Source organism: Gouania willdenowi, chromosome 24, assembly GCF_900634775.1.
Source record: "Gouania willdenowi chromosome 24, fGouWil2.1, whole genome shotgun sequence".
NCBI lineage: Eukaryota > Metazoa > Chordata > Actinopteri > Blenniiformes > Gobiesocidae > Gouania > Gouania willdenowi.
Window position 1 is genome coordinate 3,114,768 of NC_041066.1, and position 19,264 is coordinate 3,134,031.

At 38.1% G+C, this 19,264-nt stretch overlaps 1 protein-coding gene across 6 annotated transcripts in view; it reads right to left on the reverse strand.

The window, feature by feature from the left end:
• ankrd6b (ankyrin repeat domain 6b) overlaps nt 1–19,264 on the reverse strand; it is an 85,115-nt gene that overhangs the window by 39,952 nt on the left and 25,899 nt on the right. For 4 of the 6 annotated variants that reach the window (XM_028440159.1, XM_028440156.1, XM_028440157.1 and 1 more), the window contains exon 2: nt 10,387–10,647. In XM_028440159.1, the coding sequence (XP_028295960.1) occupies nt 10,387–10,512 (126 nt within the window). In that variant the 5' untranslated portion in view covers nt 10,513–10,647. Of the gene's footprint in view, nt 1–10,386; nt 10,648–18,361; nt 18,414–19,264 lie in introns of those variants that run through there. The other 2 variants (XM_028440154.1, XM_028440158.1) reach the window with 2 other exon arrangements.

Here is a 19,264-nt window from a genome sequence, read left to right on the forward strand (position 1 = left end):
TTCCACTTATTTACATTCCATTCTTATGCTCTATAGTTGTTTTTAAATAGTTTTCTAAGCAAAATGTTGTAGTCGGGCAAAGGGAATACGTTCTATCGTATTGTGAGTTCAATCTATCATCCCACCCTTAGTTTTTCGTCTTGTTATTAATTATGTAAACAGTAGTCTTCATTCAAAGTTTCATGTTTTTACTGAGTCTTATCTAGTTTTCATTCACAGTGATGTCTAAAGGGCATTTCAGAGGTTTGACTACTCCGTGGTTCATCATTCAAGGCTTTGTAGCAGTGTTAATTTTGTCTAGACTATAACTAATTCAAAAAAATACATGTTAACAATAACTATATCAAATATTTAATTATATTTTCAGCGACCAATAAAAACGAAGATATAATTTCGTCACATGGGACGAAATCCAATTAGTCTTATGCATTGATCACATCAAATCTGTGTGTATTTACAAACATTGATACCATCCCATATCAGGTTGATCAATGCTAATTGAATCTATATCTCTAACAGATTTAGTTGACTAAAATCCTAATGTTATTTAGTTGACTAAAAATAGATTATAACCCAAATTTACATTTTGACTAAAGCTACATTGTATTTATGACTTAATTAAAACTTGCTGTCAAAATGAACACATTAACATGCTGGAGTTGGAAAAGTGTGTGCAGGTCAGCACAGGAAGAAGTTCTTGATGTGCTAGTCTGTGTGTGTTGAGCTTTGTAAAGATTTGTGGTTAAAACCTGATTCCATTTCCAATCTGTCACTGAAAAATAAAGCTCCTTCATTTTCATATATTTGTCTTTTTAACCAAAATTACACATCACAGTAGTGGGCTGCGTTGTCTGAGTAGACCACATTTACACAACCAGGGCCAAGCCTCTGAAGTGCTTTGAAGCTAAGCTAGGGCTGAACTTAGTTTCCAACACGCAAGCATGAGGAGAATCATGTTTTTTTGGAAAAAAAATTACCCTTTACCATGAAGAAGATTATTCTATCTATCCTTTCTTTGTGGCATTGAACCTCTCCTGCCTCGTATATTGAGCAGTTGTAAATTTTCACCCAAGAAAAGGAGCCATTCAGCACTCGTCAAATAACATTAGCTTTTAAATTGAATTTTCAATATTAGGACGGCGGAAGTAGCAAAACTCACAGCGGAACTAGCAAAGATTAATTTTCAAGTAGTGCGCATGCTCATAATCGATTACAGTACGAGGTAAACTCACACTGTGACACTGGTGTCACGATGCAAAATGCAGCATAATGTGACATAGGTATGTAACGATTCGCTCAACTCCCGATGTGATTCGATTCACGATACTGGGTTCACTATATGATTCTCTCATGATTTATTTTACAAAATCAGACTGTAGACAAATGATGACTGAAAAATATGAAAAAAACTTTCTTCAAAAATAAAAATACTGTACTATTTTATCTTTCATTGTTAAAAGAATCCCTCGATAAACTATGCAAAACAATGCAATTCAATTAAAAATAAATCCAGAATGAAATAAATAATGAAATAGTACAAATAAAGAAGAGGCCTATTCATTTAAATTCTGGCTCTACAGTAAAATATGCAAAACTGCATAATAGATTCTTTTCTTTTTAAAAGTGCAACTGAAAATGTATTTTTGTGCCTTAACAATTGGACTTTAAAACAAATCCCAGATCAAAGAAATGATATAAATAAACAAACTGTGGTTCATTCTCTCTCCCTTGTTTCTCTCTTTCCTCTCTGTGCTCCTCTTACCTTGGATTTTACATTCTGATTTAAAACATGGTGGTGCATCCTGAATTTGAAATTCTAAATAGATAGCGCCCTTTGCTGTAAAAAAAATGAAAATAAAAAAATATATATATATATATATATATATATATATATATATATATATTTTTTTTTTTTTTTTTCAAAGTACTGCGATACAATTTCAGAGTATCGAAGTGAAATTGAATTGATTTTTAACTGCCTCACGATTAATCTTTACATCCTTAACGTGACATCATGTTATAAGTGTGTGAAAATATGGAGCCTTGTCTCCTTGCCTGTATAGTTTCCAAAATAAAATCTGCCATGAGTGTATTTTTGCATATTACAAGCTGCAGAAGCATTTGGTTTCTTGTTTTTTGATAAAGACAAACAGGCAGGGGAAAATGTCATCTTACACTAGCAGAGCATTTTCCACTCCACTGCACAATAGCAAAAGCTTTTTGAACTGCCCATAAACAGCCCTGCCTCTCTCTCCCTAACCTTGTTTCTAGCCTTACTCAGGTTTATCACTGCACCCTCTGATCACGTATTATCTCCTAATAATGTTTATCATACCCTCCCTCCCTCAGTGGCTGCTGGTAATGCTGATTAATAAACAAAATAACGTTTCCTCAAAAACCATACATGCAGGTTCCATTCCACAGTATGTAATGTATATAGAGAGAGAGCAACACACAATGGTAGGACTTAAGCTCACAGCACAACCTCCTGACCATCACAACCTACAAAATGAGCTCAGAATAATAGAGCAGGATGTCTGCATGCAGGGAAGCATCCAGACGTTACACCAGGGATTCATTATTCTGTCGTTATACAGAGTGAAGATAATTTAATTACAGATGAGTGTGTGTTTACACACTTGAGCACGGGCAGCAATACATAGCAGCTATTATCGGGCGCGTTTTGGCACATAATTCATGTGTTCTGTGGGCTGGCTTCCATGAACTGAAGGCTGAGGTAAACAGAGGCCTTTGCAGCCCTCGTGCTGCTGACTGGGATTCACTTTATAGAATGGTGCCACTTGTTTTTCAGACACTCTTGTGGTGCTTAAAGCCCAAGGCCAAAATGTGCGTATTGAAACACAATGTTAAAGCGTCAATTACTTTAAAAAGCTGCAGCTCACATTACTGTAAATCAGTGGTTCTCAACTGACTTGTTTTTGGAACCCACCATTAACCTTTATATATATAAAAAGCTGCAACACAAACCATTTTTTTTTTAATATCAAGAAATACTTAAATAAAAATATGGTGAAGTTAGTATACGATATGTATCATAATATCACTGCATTAGGCCTACTTGGCTATGTGTTGAATAAAACTGTGGGTTTTGCTGATAAAACATATGCTTTAATTTTTTTTCACTTTAAAATAATATTTATTAATAGATTTTTTTAATGTGTATACAAAAATAACCCAGAAATATTAATTCACGGAGAATTAATTTTTCTAAGCACTGTAAATTACGCATCTGATCAGTTGATTCTGGCCTGATGCTCCTTCCATCAATGCGGCGCGAGAGTTTTTCGGTGAAAACATGCAAGGAGCTTTGCACACAGCATCCTCTCTCCACCGCAGCCACACCAGACTCCACACGCAGCTTTTCCTCTCCCTAAAACACACTTTACTCTGCATTCTCTTATTTAGTAGCTGTTCAATATTGATTGTTTTATTTAAATAATTTTCTTATACTAGAAAGTTTAACTGGTGAATTTTTTTTCATCTTTGCTCTGTTTTGTGTCAACATTCAGTGCAGCCATGATCTCGATGTGTGAGTTTGCACCTGAATGTGAGTCGTACTATTTTCGGCGCATAAAACAGTAGGCGTAAACATTTCCTGGTTTGATGAATCGTGATGCGTCCCCTGCAATAATTTATTTGCATTTCCCACTCCCATTTTTTTGCATCCCTTATGAGATCCGCCTACTTTACATACACATCAGAAGGAAACGCACTAAATGGATTGTGAGCACATTTTGACTCGCAGAACACGCACATTGATTCCCTGGGGTTTGTACTCTTTATTAGCATGTGGAGTAATGTTTGCTCATGTTTTAATAACTCTAAACCTTTAGTGAATCCACCCCATAGTGTTGACCGCATCTGCAGACAAGATTAAAAAAATAAACAATAATAATGAATCAGTGCTTTGAACAGAGGTTGAATGCTTTTCTTTGTTATAGTCTGTTGCAGTCCTGTTTCAGCTCCCAAGTTGCTCCTACATTGTTTTTGTCATGTAGCGGATGCTAGAGTCACATGGTATGTTGCAATCTACCTAAATATGGAAGCCAGGTGACTGGACCTCATTGATGGAATAAAGGGCGAGAAGCGCCTGAGCCCCACTGTCCATTCAGCGTTCAATCTTGGTAGTCGGAGCCTCCATTTGGAAAGCATGACTCACTATGTCCCCTCTAATGCCAGCAGCACATTACAAAGCTTTGGACATCACACATAATAACTTTCACTTCCACAATCCAATAGACACTTTGTCAACAGTGTCAGCTTTTTAATCGAGTGACACATTTTTTTTTACCTGTAAATTGTTCTGAAAAAAGCCATAATCATGTTTTCCTAAGCAGATGGTTTAATATGAAACTCCTTTATTTCTATATTAAATGTAGATTTTATAAGTGTCTCCCTCAATAATTCACATACTCTTTGAAAACATGAGCTTGTGTGTTAATGCTCCCATGGAATATTGGTTGACTGCTGCACAAAAAAAAACACAAAGCAAACAGGAAATGACCGACACGTATGTGAACACGAGATAATCTCTGACAAGTTACATCCACAGCAATATGGTGGTGCATCGAGCCTGTTTACTGACCTTGATTTCTTCTAATTCCTCAAGCAAAGTGGGCTTGAGACAATTATCCATAACACACGTGCGGAATGTCTGTGATTATCCTATAAAAACTAGCTTGCTGTTTACACATCATCCTCAGTTTAGGCAGTTCCATTAAAAGTACACGTTCCACAGGGAAATACAGCCGTGACTGCTGTGTCTGCCTCTATTCTCTGTGCTGCCTTATCATCCTGCGTACTGATCGAAGAAGACACGATTTGAATATTTCTACTTTCTTGGCCGACAGCTCAATTGCTCTTCTTTGGAGAAATCAACACATCCAAAGACAGTAAATATCTACACTTTTGTCAGCTTTCTGAGTGTTGATCATTTTAATAAATGTATTAAAGTACTGTAATGCAAATTAATCAATCAAACAACAAAGCAATTCCATTGTGGGCTTTTAACCAGCAAAGCATCCATCTGCTCAAATATAACACTACATATATACAGGTATTGTTAAAAAGATTTCACAGAAATAGTTGCTCTCATTTATCTACCTATAAAAGCAAGGAATGTCTGTGTGCATGTGTCTGTGTGTGTAGCAAATATCTCCCCGGCGCAGTGTGAGTTCGACCTGAAACTTAGTCGACGGCTTCCAAATACCCCGAGTGTGTGTATCTGTTATTTTGGAGTAATTTGGTAATTTCCAAATGTTTATTTTAATTTTATTTCATTTCTGAAGGGCCCCGAAATGAAACCTTTTTAACTTTTCACCTCAGGATGTGAGGGGCGCTAGCGCAAAGCAGACGCGGACTGTAAACACACGAGTGAGAGAGAGGAAAATAGTTTCGGCCGGAGAGGGGAGAGGAGCGTCTGAGCAGCCGTACTTGCACTTCCTCCTGTGCCATGCTATCATTAGCGTCTCAAACACGGGAGCTCTCTGAATAGATCATTTGAAACCGTCAGTCTTTTGCAGACACGTTTCCCATTGTTTAAACCATATAACTGTGCGTGTAATTGTTCACTAAGGCTTCACTATAGTCAGTATTGAACTCAACCCGTTCAATACTCCATCTGGAAAACTGCAGTTTCTCTGTGGTGCCGTGCATGGAAGCTAAACTCTGACCACTCGGTTTGAAGGTAAACAATGATTTTTGTTTTTTTTTAAAAAAAAAAAAGACAGCCGAATTGTAGATAATACTTTAATTTACTTACTCACTCATGTAGTTTGGAGCTTTATGTTTTGTTTTGCGCAGTTTGGTTGTTTTTCTGATTGGCGCTACAATGTCTATGGAGTTTGGTTATCAGCGTCTCAAACATTTCACGGAACGCACACAAGGTATTTATTTATTATAAAAATATACTAAATGAGTAAAATAAAACAGAAAAAATGCACAAAAAGACAACTGCAAGATAAAAAATACACATGAATCCAAAAAACATACATTACAGAAAAATACAACAAAAATATGAAAATGACTCAAATACACAAAACTAAATATTTATACAAAAAAATACACAAAAGACAACAATAATGCAAAAAACTACACTAAAAAAGATACAAAATGATTCCCGAATCACACTACTTAAGGCAACAAAAAACAATAATTATACAAAAAAGGCACAAACGACGTAAAACAAAACAATAATTATACAGGAAGTACACAAAACGACAACAGAAATGCACAAAAATATACAGAAAGGCTCCAAAAACACACAAAATGATTCCAAAAAACATATATTACAGAAAAATACACCAAATGACAACAAAAATATGTAAATTACTCAAAATACACTAAACTAAATACTTTGATGTTGCAAAACCTTTTTCTTTTTTTTAATCTCTCAACAACCTGTGACGGATTATGTGTGCATGACGCCCGCGTGTGTGAGACAGAACCAACGGAGGAGATGAGGGTAGTCACGCAAGCACGCACCCACACACACACACACACACAGTGTTTATAATACAAATATTAATAAAACAAAAAACTAAACAATATTTATACAAAAAGTACACAAAATGACAACAGAAATGCACAAAAATATACAAAAAGGCCCCAAAAACACACAAAATGACTCCAAAAAACATACATTACAGAAATATACACCAAACAACAGCAACATGAAAATGACTCAAAATACACAAAATAAATATTTATACAAATAATACACTAAAATGACCACAGAAATGCATTAAAATACAACAAAAAACCCAAACTAAAATACAGAAAATGACTCCAAAATCACACTACAATGGCAACAAAAAAACAATAACTATGCAAAAAATGCACAAAATGACAACTGAAAGATACGAAAATACACATGACTCCAAAAACATGCATTACAGAAAAATACATCAAACAAAAAAAATATAAAAATGAGTATAAAAAACAACAAATACATTAATCATGCGCCTGTCCCATAAAATTAAACCAGACAAATCACACACACTATTTTACTTTGCACCCACAAATAAACCCCTTTATAACACTACAGAGTACAGAGTATGTACACCTCTTTGTACATCCAACCTTCAAATGTATTGTCATTTGGCCATAATTGACAACTGTACTTATGCTCTCACATGAATGCATACTTCCGACGGGCAGTGTACTATCTATCTATGAAGCAAGGTGTGTGTGTGTGTGTGTGCGTGTGTGTGTGTGTGTGTGTGTGTGTGTGTGTGTGTGTGTGTGTGTGTGTGTGTGTTCCTCAAATATCTCTGTGAATCAGGCTCAGACAAAGCTGAGACTTTCAACATGGCTGCTCTTGGTTCAAAGGTGCGCAACGTTGGATTTGTTTGGACTGCAATGATACCGTTAAAAAACTATGTCATAAAATTGTCCACCGGAGCCGACAATTTTATGACATTTAGAACTGATTACATCATCACTGGAGCAGCCCGGGGTGCCATCCGCATGTGTGTGTGTAAGTGTGCATGTGTTTTATTCACAAGTAAATGTGCATTAGGAATGAAGTGTTTATAAGGTCAGTTTAAAGAGGATTTAACTTTTATTCTGAATTAAAGAAGAAATAAAGCTCCCATGTAAACCATCCATACTTAACATCCCACCTTTCGATAGCAAGACATAGTTCCTACGGGCACTGCACTAGTCTATCAATAAATACAAGATGGTCTGTGTGTGTGTGTGTGTGGCAAATATCTCTCCTATGCGGCCAATAATCACCGGCCAATATAAAGTGTGTGTGTGTGTGTGTGTGTGTGTTGAGCAAATATCTCCTCGACGTGGTGCCTGTTCCACCTCAAATTTTGTCAACGGCTACCAAATGCTCCAAATAGAGTGTGAGGGGGCGCTAGCGCACCATCTATAGCTATTTTACTGCACAGCTCACCTACGGTGTGTGCAAGAGCGGCTGTGTTCTTCGCAGCACGTGTGTGGGAGAGAACCAACGGAGGAGATTAGAGTCCCAGGTAGAGAGTCTCACACACACACACACGCTGATCAGGTGTGCTTCACTATCAATCACCGTCTACGTGACATGCGTGCACCATTTAGTCCGGTTACAATCTGTGTCACGACACCAGTTCATAGCGTGGTAGTGACTGTATTGTTACACTCTGAGTCAGATCTAAGTGTTTACATGTTACATAGACGGTGCTACATAGTGAAGGTCACCTGATTACTGCAGCTTCACTCACGACACACCTGCTACTACTGAAAATAGATACGTTTAGTCAAAGTTAGGCAAGTACACGTGGATGGACTGGTGTGCATGAATTTAGAATGGATTCACCTGAAACTTAGTCAACGACTTCCAAATTCCCCCGAGTTTGTGTATCTGTTATTTTGGAGTAATTTTGTGTTGCAAAACATTCAATTTAAGATTATGACACGCTCGGTAATGAGTGCACTACTTCCGGTTCCGGGTTCATGACGTCACTGTGTCGCAGTTTGTTTGGGTTTAAAAAAGAAAATGATTCCCGTGATTCCAAAATTCCTTTAAATCGCAGGTCACGGACTTCACTTCCTCCTCCGTCTCCATGACTGTGGGCGGTGGCTGTGCTGACGGCCAATAACCGAACATATCACAAACTATCTGCTTCTTCAGACAGAGGAATGTAACTTTTTTGTGAGCGGATGGGTCCACAACACGGCTCCACTATGATTAATGTTTTGTTCTGCGCGAGGGTGAGTGTTTCTTCTTATATTATTCTGTGTGTTAACATGCTAGCAGCTATAATGTAAACACACACACGTACGCACACACACACCCATACACACGGCTGATGTGCGTGCGTGCGAAAGTGCCGGGATGTACATGCTGAACGCACACAGAGCCGTTTAGAGAGAGAGTTGCGACTTTGATGTTACAAAACCTTTTTCTTTTTTTTAATCTCTCAACAACCTGTGACGGATTATGTGTGCAGATGAAGGTAGCCACGCACAGTGTTTATAATAAAAATATAAATAAAACAAAAAACTAAACAATATTTATACAAAAAATACACAAAATGACAACAGAAATGCACAAAAATATACAAAAAGGCTCCAAAAACACACAAAATGGCTCCAAAAAACATACATTACAGAAATATACACCAAACAACAACAATATGAAAATGACTCAAAATACACAAAATAAATATTTATACAAAAAATACACAAAATGACAACAGAAATGCACTAAACTATACCAAAAAAAAAAATACAAAAATACACTAAATGACTACAGAATCACACTATAATGGCAACAAAAAACAATAACTATACAAAAAATGCACAAAAAGACAACTGATACAAAAATACACATAATTACTCCAAAAAAACATACATTATGTTGTGTATGCTGTGGGCGCCGCAAAAGGCTGCCCCGGTGTGTTGATGTGTCTTCTTTCACTGCAACTACCAAGTCAAATTCCTCGTATTGTTCTAAACTGTACCTGGTCAATAAAGCTGATTCTGATTCTGATTCTGATTACAGAAAAATACACCGAACAAAAAAAAATCTAAAAATGAGTAAAAAAACCCCAAACATTTATCATGCACATGTCCCATAGAATTAAACGAGGGAAACTGCACACGCTATTTTATTTTGCACCCGCAAATATACCCCTTTATAACACTACAGAGTACAGAGTATGTACACCTCTTTGTACATACAATTTTTTCATTTTTTGTTATATTGTTTGTTTTTGGAGTCATTGTGCTTTTCTGTATTTTGGCAGTCCCGAGCTTATGTTTCATCAATACAGTAGTCCAACTTCCACATTAAACAGGAAGTTTTTATAAGATAATGATTCCCCAAGTGATTTAGATGACAATAACACTGTTATCAGCATTTACTTTGCCTGGAAGTGGCCAGACTCAGTTGCATCCCTCTGAGCTGGGCTTTTTTTTTTTTTTTTTTTTTTTCTTTCTTTTTTTTTTTTTTTTCTTTTCTTTTTTTTTTTTTTTTTTCTGAGCTGGGCTTTAAGCCAATTTGAGCTCAGGTGCAGACCTGGCACTGGGCCTGCATTAAGGTTTCCCCTTTAAGTGGTTTAGGCATCTATGTTTTCTTACACAATGTGGTCACACACATACGCTCCAGGCGTCTTCAACACACTTTTTGTTCTGTTTTAAAACAGTAATCTGTTCAAAAATGTCACCTTTTCTGTCATTTGTAAGAAATTCACTTTTCTTTTTAAAGATTATTACTGGATCATATTATTGGGATTTAAAATTATGGACTCGATTACATTTGTTATTATTAAGAATTAATAAAAGGTGAGTTATTAAATGTAGTGATGAGAAACTAGCAGATAGTACAGCCACTTTGAAGAAGATATCAGCGAGCAGGAGCTCTTGGTTACTGACCTTAGTGACAGCTACTTGTGCTCCTTTGTTAATAAGCTGGACCACATTGTCCGCTTGTCCCTTGTGTGAAGCTATGAGGAGGCGCTCGGAACGTGCGAGGACCTCAGCCGCATCCTGCTGGCTCATGAAGTGAAGCTTGTGAAGTAGTCCTCCTCACGGATTGAATTTCAGGGAGCTTTAGTAGTGTTTTTCATGCTGCTCTGTGCTTGTGATGCTACTAAGTCCACAAAGAGGCAGAAGTCCTCCCCCTCATCCTCTCAGCTGCAAGGCAAAGCACAGGAAACACATGGAGTGAACGGAGGCCAACATAAGCCTAGCAAACAGAAAAACAGGACGGGGACATTCAGAACAAACTGACATTACTACTGTCGGAGCTGATAATAGATTCCCTTTGGAATTAAAGAGAAACTAAACCCCAGGCATTGGCTGGAAATTCAAAAAGTGCCTTGATTATGGGCGAAGCTACTGGAGCAGTTAAAACTGCAGTATGTATGTTTTTTGGCATGAATTGGTCAAAAATTCATAGTCACCTTGGAGCATATTGTAATTCAAAGTGTTCTGAATGGACACTGAACCTTTAGAAATCTCGGAGCATGACGCTGGATTTCAGCTTATCAGAATCTTTCTACAAATAGAGTGCTCCATGAGCTGTTCTATTGGCTACCCGACTAAAGTCAATGCGCGTTCATGAACCATCGATAGTAATACTACAGTGGCGGACGTTCAAGCAGAAGTCTTCATTGCAGCGTAAACCACAACGGTTACACTGCAAAGCAAATGGAAAAAGGAACACCGATGTGAAGAAGCAACAATCTAAAGGATCAAACGTATTCGGATGGAACAAACTCACGGAGGTCCCTCTGACTCGGTATGTGGGGTGGACTGAGCGGGGTCCACTGTGAGTCTGCGTGCAGTCTGCCCTACATACTGAGTCTGAAGGAGAGTGATAACAGATGGGATAAATCACTTGTCAACCTACGAGAAGAATATCCAAGGTAGAGAGAACATTTGCTATTAATTTGCAGTGTGGACGTGGAGTGTTAGTCTGCTCTGCTGGGATCACTGTGGCTGCTTGTGTGTGAGCTTTGTGGCAGAGGAGGGACTGAGAGCCTCTTACTGTCCGCACAGCAGTGAGTGATACATGCTTTCATGTCTCTAAAACATCAGAAAACTCTCTGATAACACAAGATTGATCTCATCCACGTTCACACTCCATCTCGTTCCCTCAGAGCCTCTCCCTCCATTCATTTGTCCACTCCACCAGCCCGCCTTACCACCATGGGGAGCAGGGCTTTCAGCCGCTCAGCTCCCCGGCTCTGGAACTCACTACCTCTGGATCTCAGGAACATGGACTCATTCTCACAATTCAAAGCCGGACTCAAAACCCACTTATTCACAACAGCATTTCCCACCTGACACCCCCCTGCTCTGTCCCTGTGTTTTAGCTTCACTTTTGCTGTTATTTTATACTGTTTTAGCTTAAATTTTATTGTGGTTATATACTCTGCTGTTGTGGTTTTATCATGTTCTGTTAAGTGACCTTGGGTGACCTGATGTTCAAATAAAATGTATTATTATTATTATTATTATTATTATTATTATTATTATTATTAATAAGTTAGAGACCCTACATTTGTTACTAGTTTCTATTGAGTTCTATCGGGGTTGGGGTCGGTGGCGAGATGCACTGGGTGCTCAGCTGCTTGGGGCTTCCTCGGATGTGTGTGTGGGGGGTGGTGGCTGCTTCTTGGCCTGGGATCTCGGAGGCGTCTGGGGTGCTGCTCGGCCGTGGGGGGGTGGCCTGGGGCTCCCTGGCCCCCACTCTTTCTGCTGGCCTGGCTGCATCTGCGGGCCCGGGGCAGTTCCTGGGTTTGCGGTAGCGTTTTTTGCACATATACTGGTCTACGATGCACGGGCATGCCTTGGGATGTGGGATAAAACTCATACTGGGCTTAACTTTAGACACGTTAATCCCAAATACCTGCTTTAGGTACTACCACTCACTCATTCCCCCTGTCCACAGCTTCACACTTGTCACCATACTGGCTTGATACTGGCATAATAAGCACAATATGTTCTACAACTTCACATCTCACTCTCACTGTAAAATACTCTATTCTTCCCCACCCTTTCTATTTCCTACCTTGAGTCTCTCCACCCTGCTCCCTTTCCCCTCCCCCCCTCCACCTAAGTGTAACACTGCTCTCCCTTTTTATATCCTCCCTATAATAAAAAAATTCTTACCCTTCCTTAGGGAGGGCTGGTGATGGTCACAATTAAGCAATAAAATAAATTGATGTAACAAAACATGCATTGCTGTCTCATAATGATTGCACTTCTTGTAGTGTTGACCTTTGACAGCATGTGCAGACAAGTGAAAAGAAGAAAGAAAAAAAAGGAGGGGGTGGGGCTAAAAGTGACAGGAGAAACCACGAAACCAACTTTCTCAGCCAAAAGCAAATTTTGATTGTAATAGCCAGGTTTAGAACCATTGAGGGCAGTCACTGTTACAGTTTTACAAAAAAAAATTTTCTTTGACTAAAATGTCATACCTAATTAGTTACTTATTACTTAGTTACTCTGTAATAAAGTATATATATATATATATATATATATATATATATATATATATATATATATATATATATATATATATATATATATTCTGCCCACTATACATTATGAGGTATAACCAATAACCACTGTTTACTTTAAGTGAAGCCATAATTAGTGTATCATTGGTGAGGGAAACAATGTGTGACAGAATGATGAAGGTACACTAAGATCTGTCAAACAGGAAGCATTCAGTGTCCTTGATGACACATCCTTGACAGGATGATGTAAAGTGGATGTAAAGCAGCCCGTTTACACAATCCAGACAGGGAAATATGTTGTCTCGTTAGCTCTCTCTGACAAGCATTTGTGGTTTGACTGTAACCTCAGGTTAGGCCCAGCGCCAAGGGGCCGCATCATTTCTATAATTCGATCAGCAGACTGCTTGTCAAACACTATCCCTGTCTCCACAAGTTTATTGGAATGCAGTCCTCCCAAACTGAGCATGAGCTGTAGAAAAATCTGTGACCTTGATGTTTTCGTGCACTGTGGCTGTAAAAATGCAGGCAGCAAGATCAAAGAAAATGTGTCTGTGGCAAAACCATAGTTAATATCAGGGCCTGTAATGTGCTGCTTATAACCCAGTACATTTAATAAACCCAATGAAAAAATATTTGTTTTGAAACTTAAGGGGTAAATACATGTAATTAGGGGAAAACCTGTTCTTATCCTGCATGTTCTTCTTCTTCTGAGGTAATCATACTTCCCATGTGCAAACAATCACCAAATTTTGCACAGTCTCCTGATTCAGTCCCATACCAGTTGCAAAAACAGGTCAATGGTGCAACAGGAAGCCTCTAAGTTCAAAAGTAGTTTGCAGAAACTATTGTACTTTTAAACCTACTACAAATTATGAAGTCCATCACTTAAACACGTATCAAACCTTACTTACTTGACATCAAACTTGCCGCAGACTCCGCAGTACATCTTTAGACTGTCCTACATAAACGATCCACACAGATTTTTGATTTATCAAAAAATTGAGCCTACAGTGCAGTGCTATAAAGTTAAATGGTGATGTAAAACCACTGTAAAGTCCTATGTTTGTATAGATTGTATAGGAAACCGCGGATCAGGTGGTAGTGGGGTCATCTTCTGATCGCGAGGTTGGGAGTTTGATCCCGGTACTATACGTGTCTATGTGTCGAAGTGTCCTTGGGCAAGACACACTGAACCCTAAGATGCTCTCAATGGTTGATTATTGTGACGTGCTTTGGGACTGGGTTGGTAGTTATAAAGCGCAATATAAATCAAGTCTATTTACCATCATTTGGCATTTTGCTCTCCTGTTAACAATTGGAGTCAATGCAAAAATGTCATGTTTAAACATCAGTTTTTCACTCATGGAGCCAATAAATCATTGATTAACAACACATTACCAGCATCCCCATTCTATCGAGATGCATTGTGTGTATTTTCGGATTCAAATTTTTGACAGTTGTTGGAAATCTACCTGACCTCGAGCATGACCAGCAGCAGCTATAATTAAAATTATGACAGTGACAAGACATTTGACAAAATTTGTTTGTTGCAGTCAATGCCATTCCAGATTTTCCCACACAGATATTACAAAAAAATATATGACAAGACAGTATTGATCCAACAATTAGACCAAATTATTTTAAGCTCACTCTTTAGGTATTGGAATCTTTCCCATCATGGAAGCTGACAGAAGGCCAGGTCAGCGCTCCAATATAGGGCTAACAAACAGCAACAATTGGGGGCACACGCATGCATCACATGATTGTGACAGAGTCATTGCACAAAGCCACAATCTTCCAACTGTGAGGCTGAATAACAAACCTTAACTTGAACATTGAATATATTCCAGCAAAGTCTTACTGGGACTTCAGTTGGTGTTTTCAGTCGGTGATAACCTGAGAGAAAACAGATGCAGTGAGCATGTCCCAACATGAGGGCTTTGATTTCAAAGACTCCGTCCCACAGTATATGCTATCAGTGCTCCAAATTAAATTCATGTAGGATACAAACATTAGTTCCTTTGTGAAACCTGCTACAACGATACCTATGGCTCCTATTTTATTCTATATGTATCTAGTAGCAGATAAATATAGAATAAAAACAGAGCTGTGTTACTCTTTAACTCAGGTTCAAACGTTCACACTGTCATCAAAGATCTGGTTAATGCTCGTCTGTTAACAAGTGGGATGATGAGCTCTAAACTCATTACATCAAAGGCCTTCCATTAGGCTTTTCCATGATGTGTGATTTCCTTTAAGATATTTAAAAGTTATTGACATTCCAATCACAGGAAAAAATTAAAATACTAATAAGACATAAAGGCTTATTGCATTTGTACATGCATTATGATATAATCATACATTTTTGTGGTTAATTTGGTCTAAAAAAATGTTGACATTAATATTGTAAATCTGCAATATTTGTGGGAAAATATGTTTTCCAGCAAAATTTGTTATTGTTATAAACATTGCACAAAAGACATTTTTAGGTGACAATGTAATACGGCTTTCCTTCAGAGAGAATCAGTCTCTTTAAATCATGTGCTCCTTCATCACTGTGCACAGCACGTTCATTCGCTTACCATGTTTTAATCACTATCTCATTCAATGAGATCAATTAAGTGATGAGATGTTCATTTTCAGTCTTTGATTGATAATAAGATCCCTGCATGTGCCACTGTCTACCCACTGGGAACCACACTGGGAGTTCAAATGGGAAATGCCACTTTGCTTGCAATAAATATACAATCAGAGGAGATTTTTTAATGGAAAACAAGACAAAGAAAAATGTAGCTATTAAGAAAATGGTTCACCAAACTTTCATGGTAGTTCAGCTACATTCAGACGAATGTTTGAATCACCATTGATGAAAGAATTAAGCCGTCATTACTTCCCATAGAAAAGAATTTGGTAACGTGAGTGGGCGACAGGATGCCAGAGAGCCTGAAAACAGCATGTCAGCTCATCTGTAACGGAAGAGGCAGGTCCCATTCAATCCCTGGAGTCTAATCTGTGATGACAGTCTGTGTTTTTCATTAGTGGAAACACAGCAGAGAAGAAGATCACATATTTTCACAGATATCCACAGGACAGGGCATATATGGCTAAATCCTGACACAGAAAACAATTATTCACAAGACGCTGTCCTATTATCTTAGCTCTACAGTACAAAATGTGCATTTTCTCAATGACCAAACGATCTAACTCTCTTGGAAAAAGAGTGAAATATTTCCACCTTTTCTTCTCATTGACAAATTTACATAACATTCTTTCTGCTTCGACTTTGAGGAAATAATGAGCAACATGTTCACTAAATGAAGCAGCACTTTTACAGATGCAGGTTTGTTTCTCATTAAAGTGACAATTAGTAAAGCTGCCTTTAAAATTAAAATATCCCCTTCTTGGCCTTGGAATAACCAACAAAAAACACAAGCCTGCCTAAAGGGGGATTTGCTAGTTTTCTGGCAAACCATATGGAGAGGTGAAACGCTGACCCACAGTCACGTTTGGTCAGGATAAACAAATGTTTTCAGAACAGATACCAACACCCAGTGCACAATCACAAAATACTGTTAGAGAATCAGAATCAGTTTTATTACCAGAGGAATAGTTTACACAATACAAGGAATTTGTTTTGGTGGTTTGGTGCCACATTAAATATAGGATAAAAAAGACAAGGAGGCAAGAACAATGGTCAGTAATAAGTAAAAGCTTACTGTCGTAAACTGAACATACAAAGTGTTTTGAGAGGCCATAGTAGACACGTTTAGGAACTCCAAATGTGTGAACTCTTTTCAGAGTTCACCCATTTTTGTTTTATATTTCCTTCATCGTCTTTCCCGGTTTAGATGACTTTACTCGTTATTAAACTTCCCGAAATTGTAACAAACATGCTACATAGGGCGTATAGAGTCAACTACAGATACAAATGTAATATTACTTTAGATAATTTATGTTAACTGAGTTAGTTACACTGAAATCACGCAACATTACGTTGTAAGAAATTTGACATGTCCCTTTGCCTCAGCCACTCGTTTAATAGGAAAAATACTACGAAGGAAAAGTGTGATATGGTCCCAAAACATGTATGGTAAATGAGAGTTTAGGCTGCATTCACTCCGATGGATCCTAGATCGTCTAGGATTCGTTTGCTCAGATAGTCCACCTTGTTTGGTCAGCGTGACGACACAAAGTCTAGAACATATCAAACAGGTGAATTATAGAGCGGTTGTTTCTGTCGGTTTTGAAGCGTTTCTAATTGAAACCTAGAACGATTAGGAGCACCGTAAACACAACCGCTCACGGAGTGGATGAAACGGAAGTATCGCGATTACAAAGAGCGCATGGCATTGTAAGTGGTCAAAGGAAGGACTAAATATTTCATAGAATATGAAATATTTAGTGCCGTTCACTTTGACATTTGTTAAGGAATTGAGCACTTTGCACTTCAGGATACTGTGGACCATGAGACTCGGGGTCCTCAATAATTGTTTTAAAATGTTAAAGCCTTGAGATAGATTTAATATTTATAAGTATATTAATTGCTTGCAAAGTTGTGGCCTTGCAGCCTGTGTCAGTATTTTGTTAGAGGTAGGAAAAAGTTAGAAGAGTAAAAAGATATTTTCTTTGAATTAAACTGCATGGCAGACCAAAGGTTTTTACAGCCCTGAGTATGAGATGGATAGAAAGTATAATAATACATAAATAAAAATGAAGCTGATACATGAGAGGCCACATTTCCTCATTGTTGTTGTAATAGCTAAGCTAAGTGAACCAACTGTTGGCACCTCTGTAATGTCAACCATTTATAAAAATAAGAGTTGTAAACAGTTGACAGATGCAGATTGCAATTTGAAGAAGTACTTATTTTCAAAAGTTAAAAGTCAAGTGTTGGTGGAGAAGTGAGGGCTGTGGTTAGTTATAGGCATATGCTGTTGTTACAACATTGTATCCATAGGATCACAACCCATCCCAATGACAATGATTGGTTCACGATGTATCATTTATTCAACTTACAATTGCATATGTGGTCATAAGTTAACACTACATGTAGTGATTTGTGATGTGGATTATTTTTTGGAACTATGACTATTTTTTTTCTAGAAGTGATTGAAGTGAGGAAAGCAATTTAATAAAAATCGCAATAATCGTCACTATCTAATCTTAATACATTTATAATCAAGTATCAAGCCTTGGAGAACAAGTTTGTTAGCTTATAAAAAAGCTCTTCGCAAAGGGAGAACTTCTTATTACACAACTTTAATAGAGGAAAACAAGGATAATGCTCGGTTTCTATTCAGCACTGCAGCCAGGCTCGCCAAAAATCACAGCTCTGCAGTGCTCTCAGCCTTCCACAGGTGTGCGGTGGAGAGCAAACTGACCTCCTCCATCATCTCATGGTACGGGAACTGCTCGGCTGTGGAGAGGAAGGCTCTGTAGAGGGTGGTGAGAAGAGCAGAGAAGATCACCTGCTGCAGCCTGCCGTCCATGGAGGAGATCTACACTAGCCGATGCAGAAGCAGAGCGACCCGTATAATGGGTGACCCACCCACCCAGCACATGGACTGTTCACCCTCCCCCCTCTGGAAAAACGAGGCTCCAGCACAACTTCTTTCTAGAAGCTGTAAGACTGATGAACAATAAACTTAAGCTCTGATGCTGCAAAACATCCTCCTCGGTTCCTGCACTCTTATTTTTACTGTACTTGTGTGTACTTTCTGTTATATTAATTATTTCTGTTGTATTGTGTTTATATGGCACTTTTTTCCATTAACATTTCTTGTATGCTGCTGGTCCCGAGAAACAAAGTTTGTTTTTATGGAAATTAAGTTTTAATGAAAATCTTAAAGACATCACATCCTGGATGAGCTGAAACTTTCTCCTTATTAACCAGGATAAAACCAAAGTGATTTTATTTGGTCCAAATCTATCAGAGCAAATAGTGTCTCTGGATAGCATTACTCTGTCACCCAATACCACAGTAAAAAAACATAGGCGTTATCTTCGATACCGACTTATCCTTTAATTCTAATATTACGCAAATCTCAACCTCCGTAATATCTCTAAAATCAGGAATATCTTGGCCCAGAGTGATGCTGAAAAACGAATCCATGCATTTGTTACATCTAAACTAAACTGTCTTTCTGTCAGGATCTCCTAGTAACTCACTAAAAAGTCTCCAGTTAATCCAGAATGCTGCAGCGAGAGTAATAACAGGTAGAAGCAGGACACAGCATATTTCTACAGTATTGGCTTCCTGTAAAATCTAGAATAGAGTTAAAATC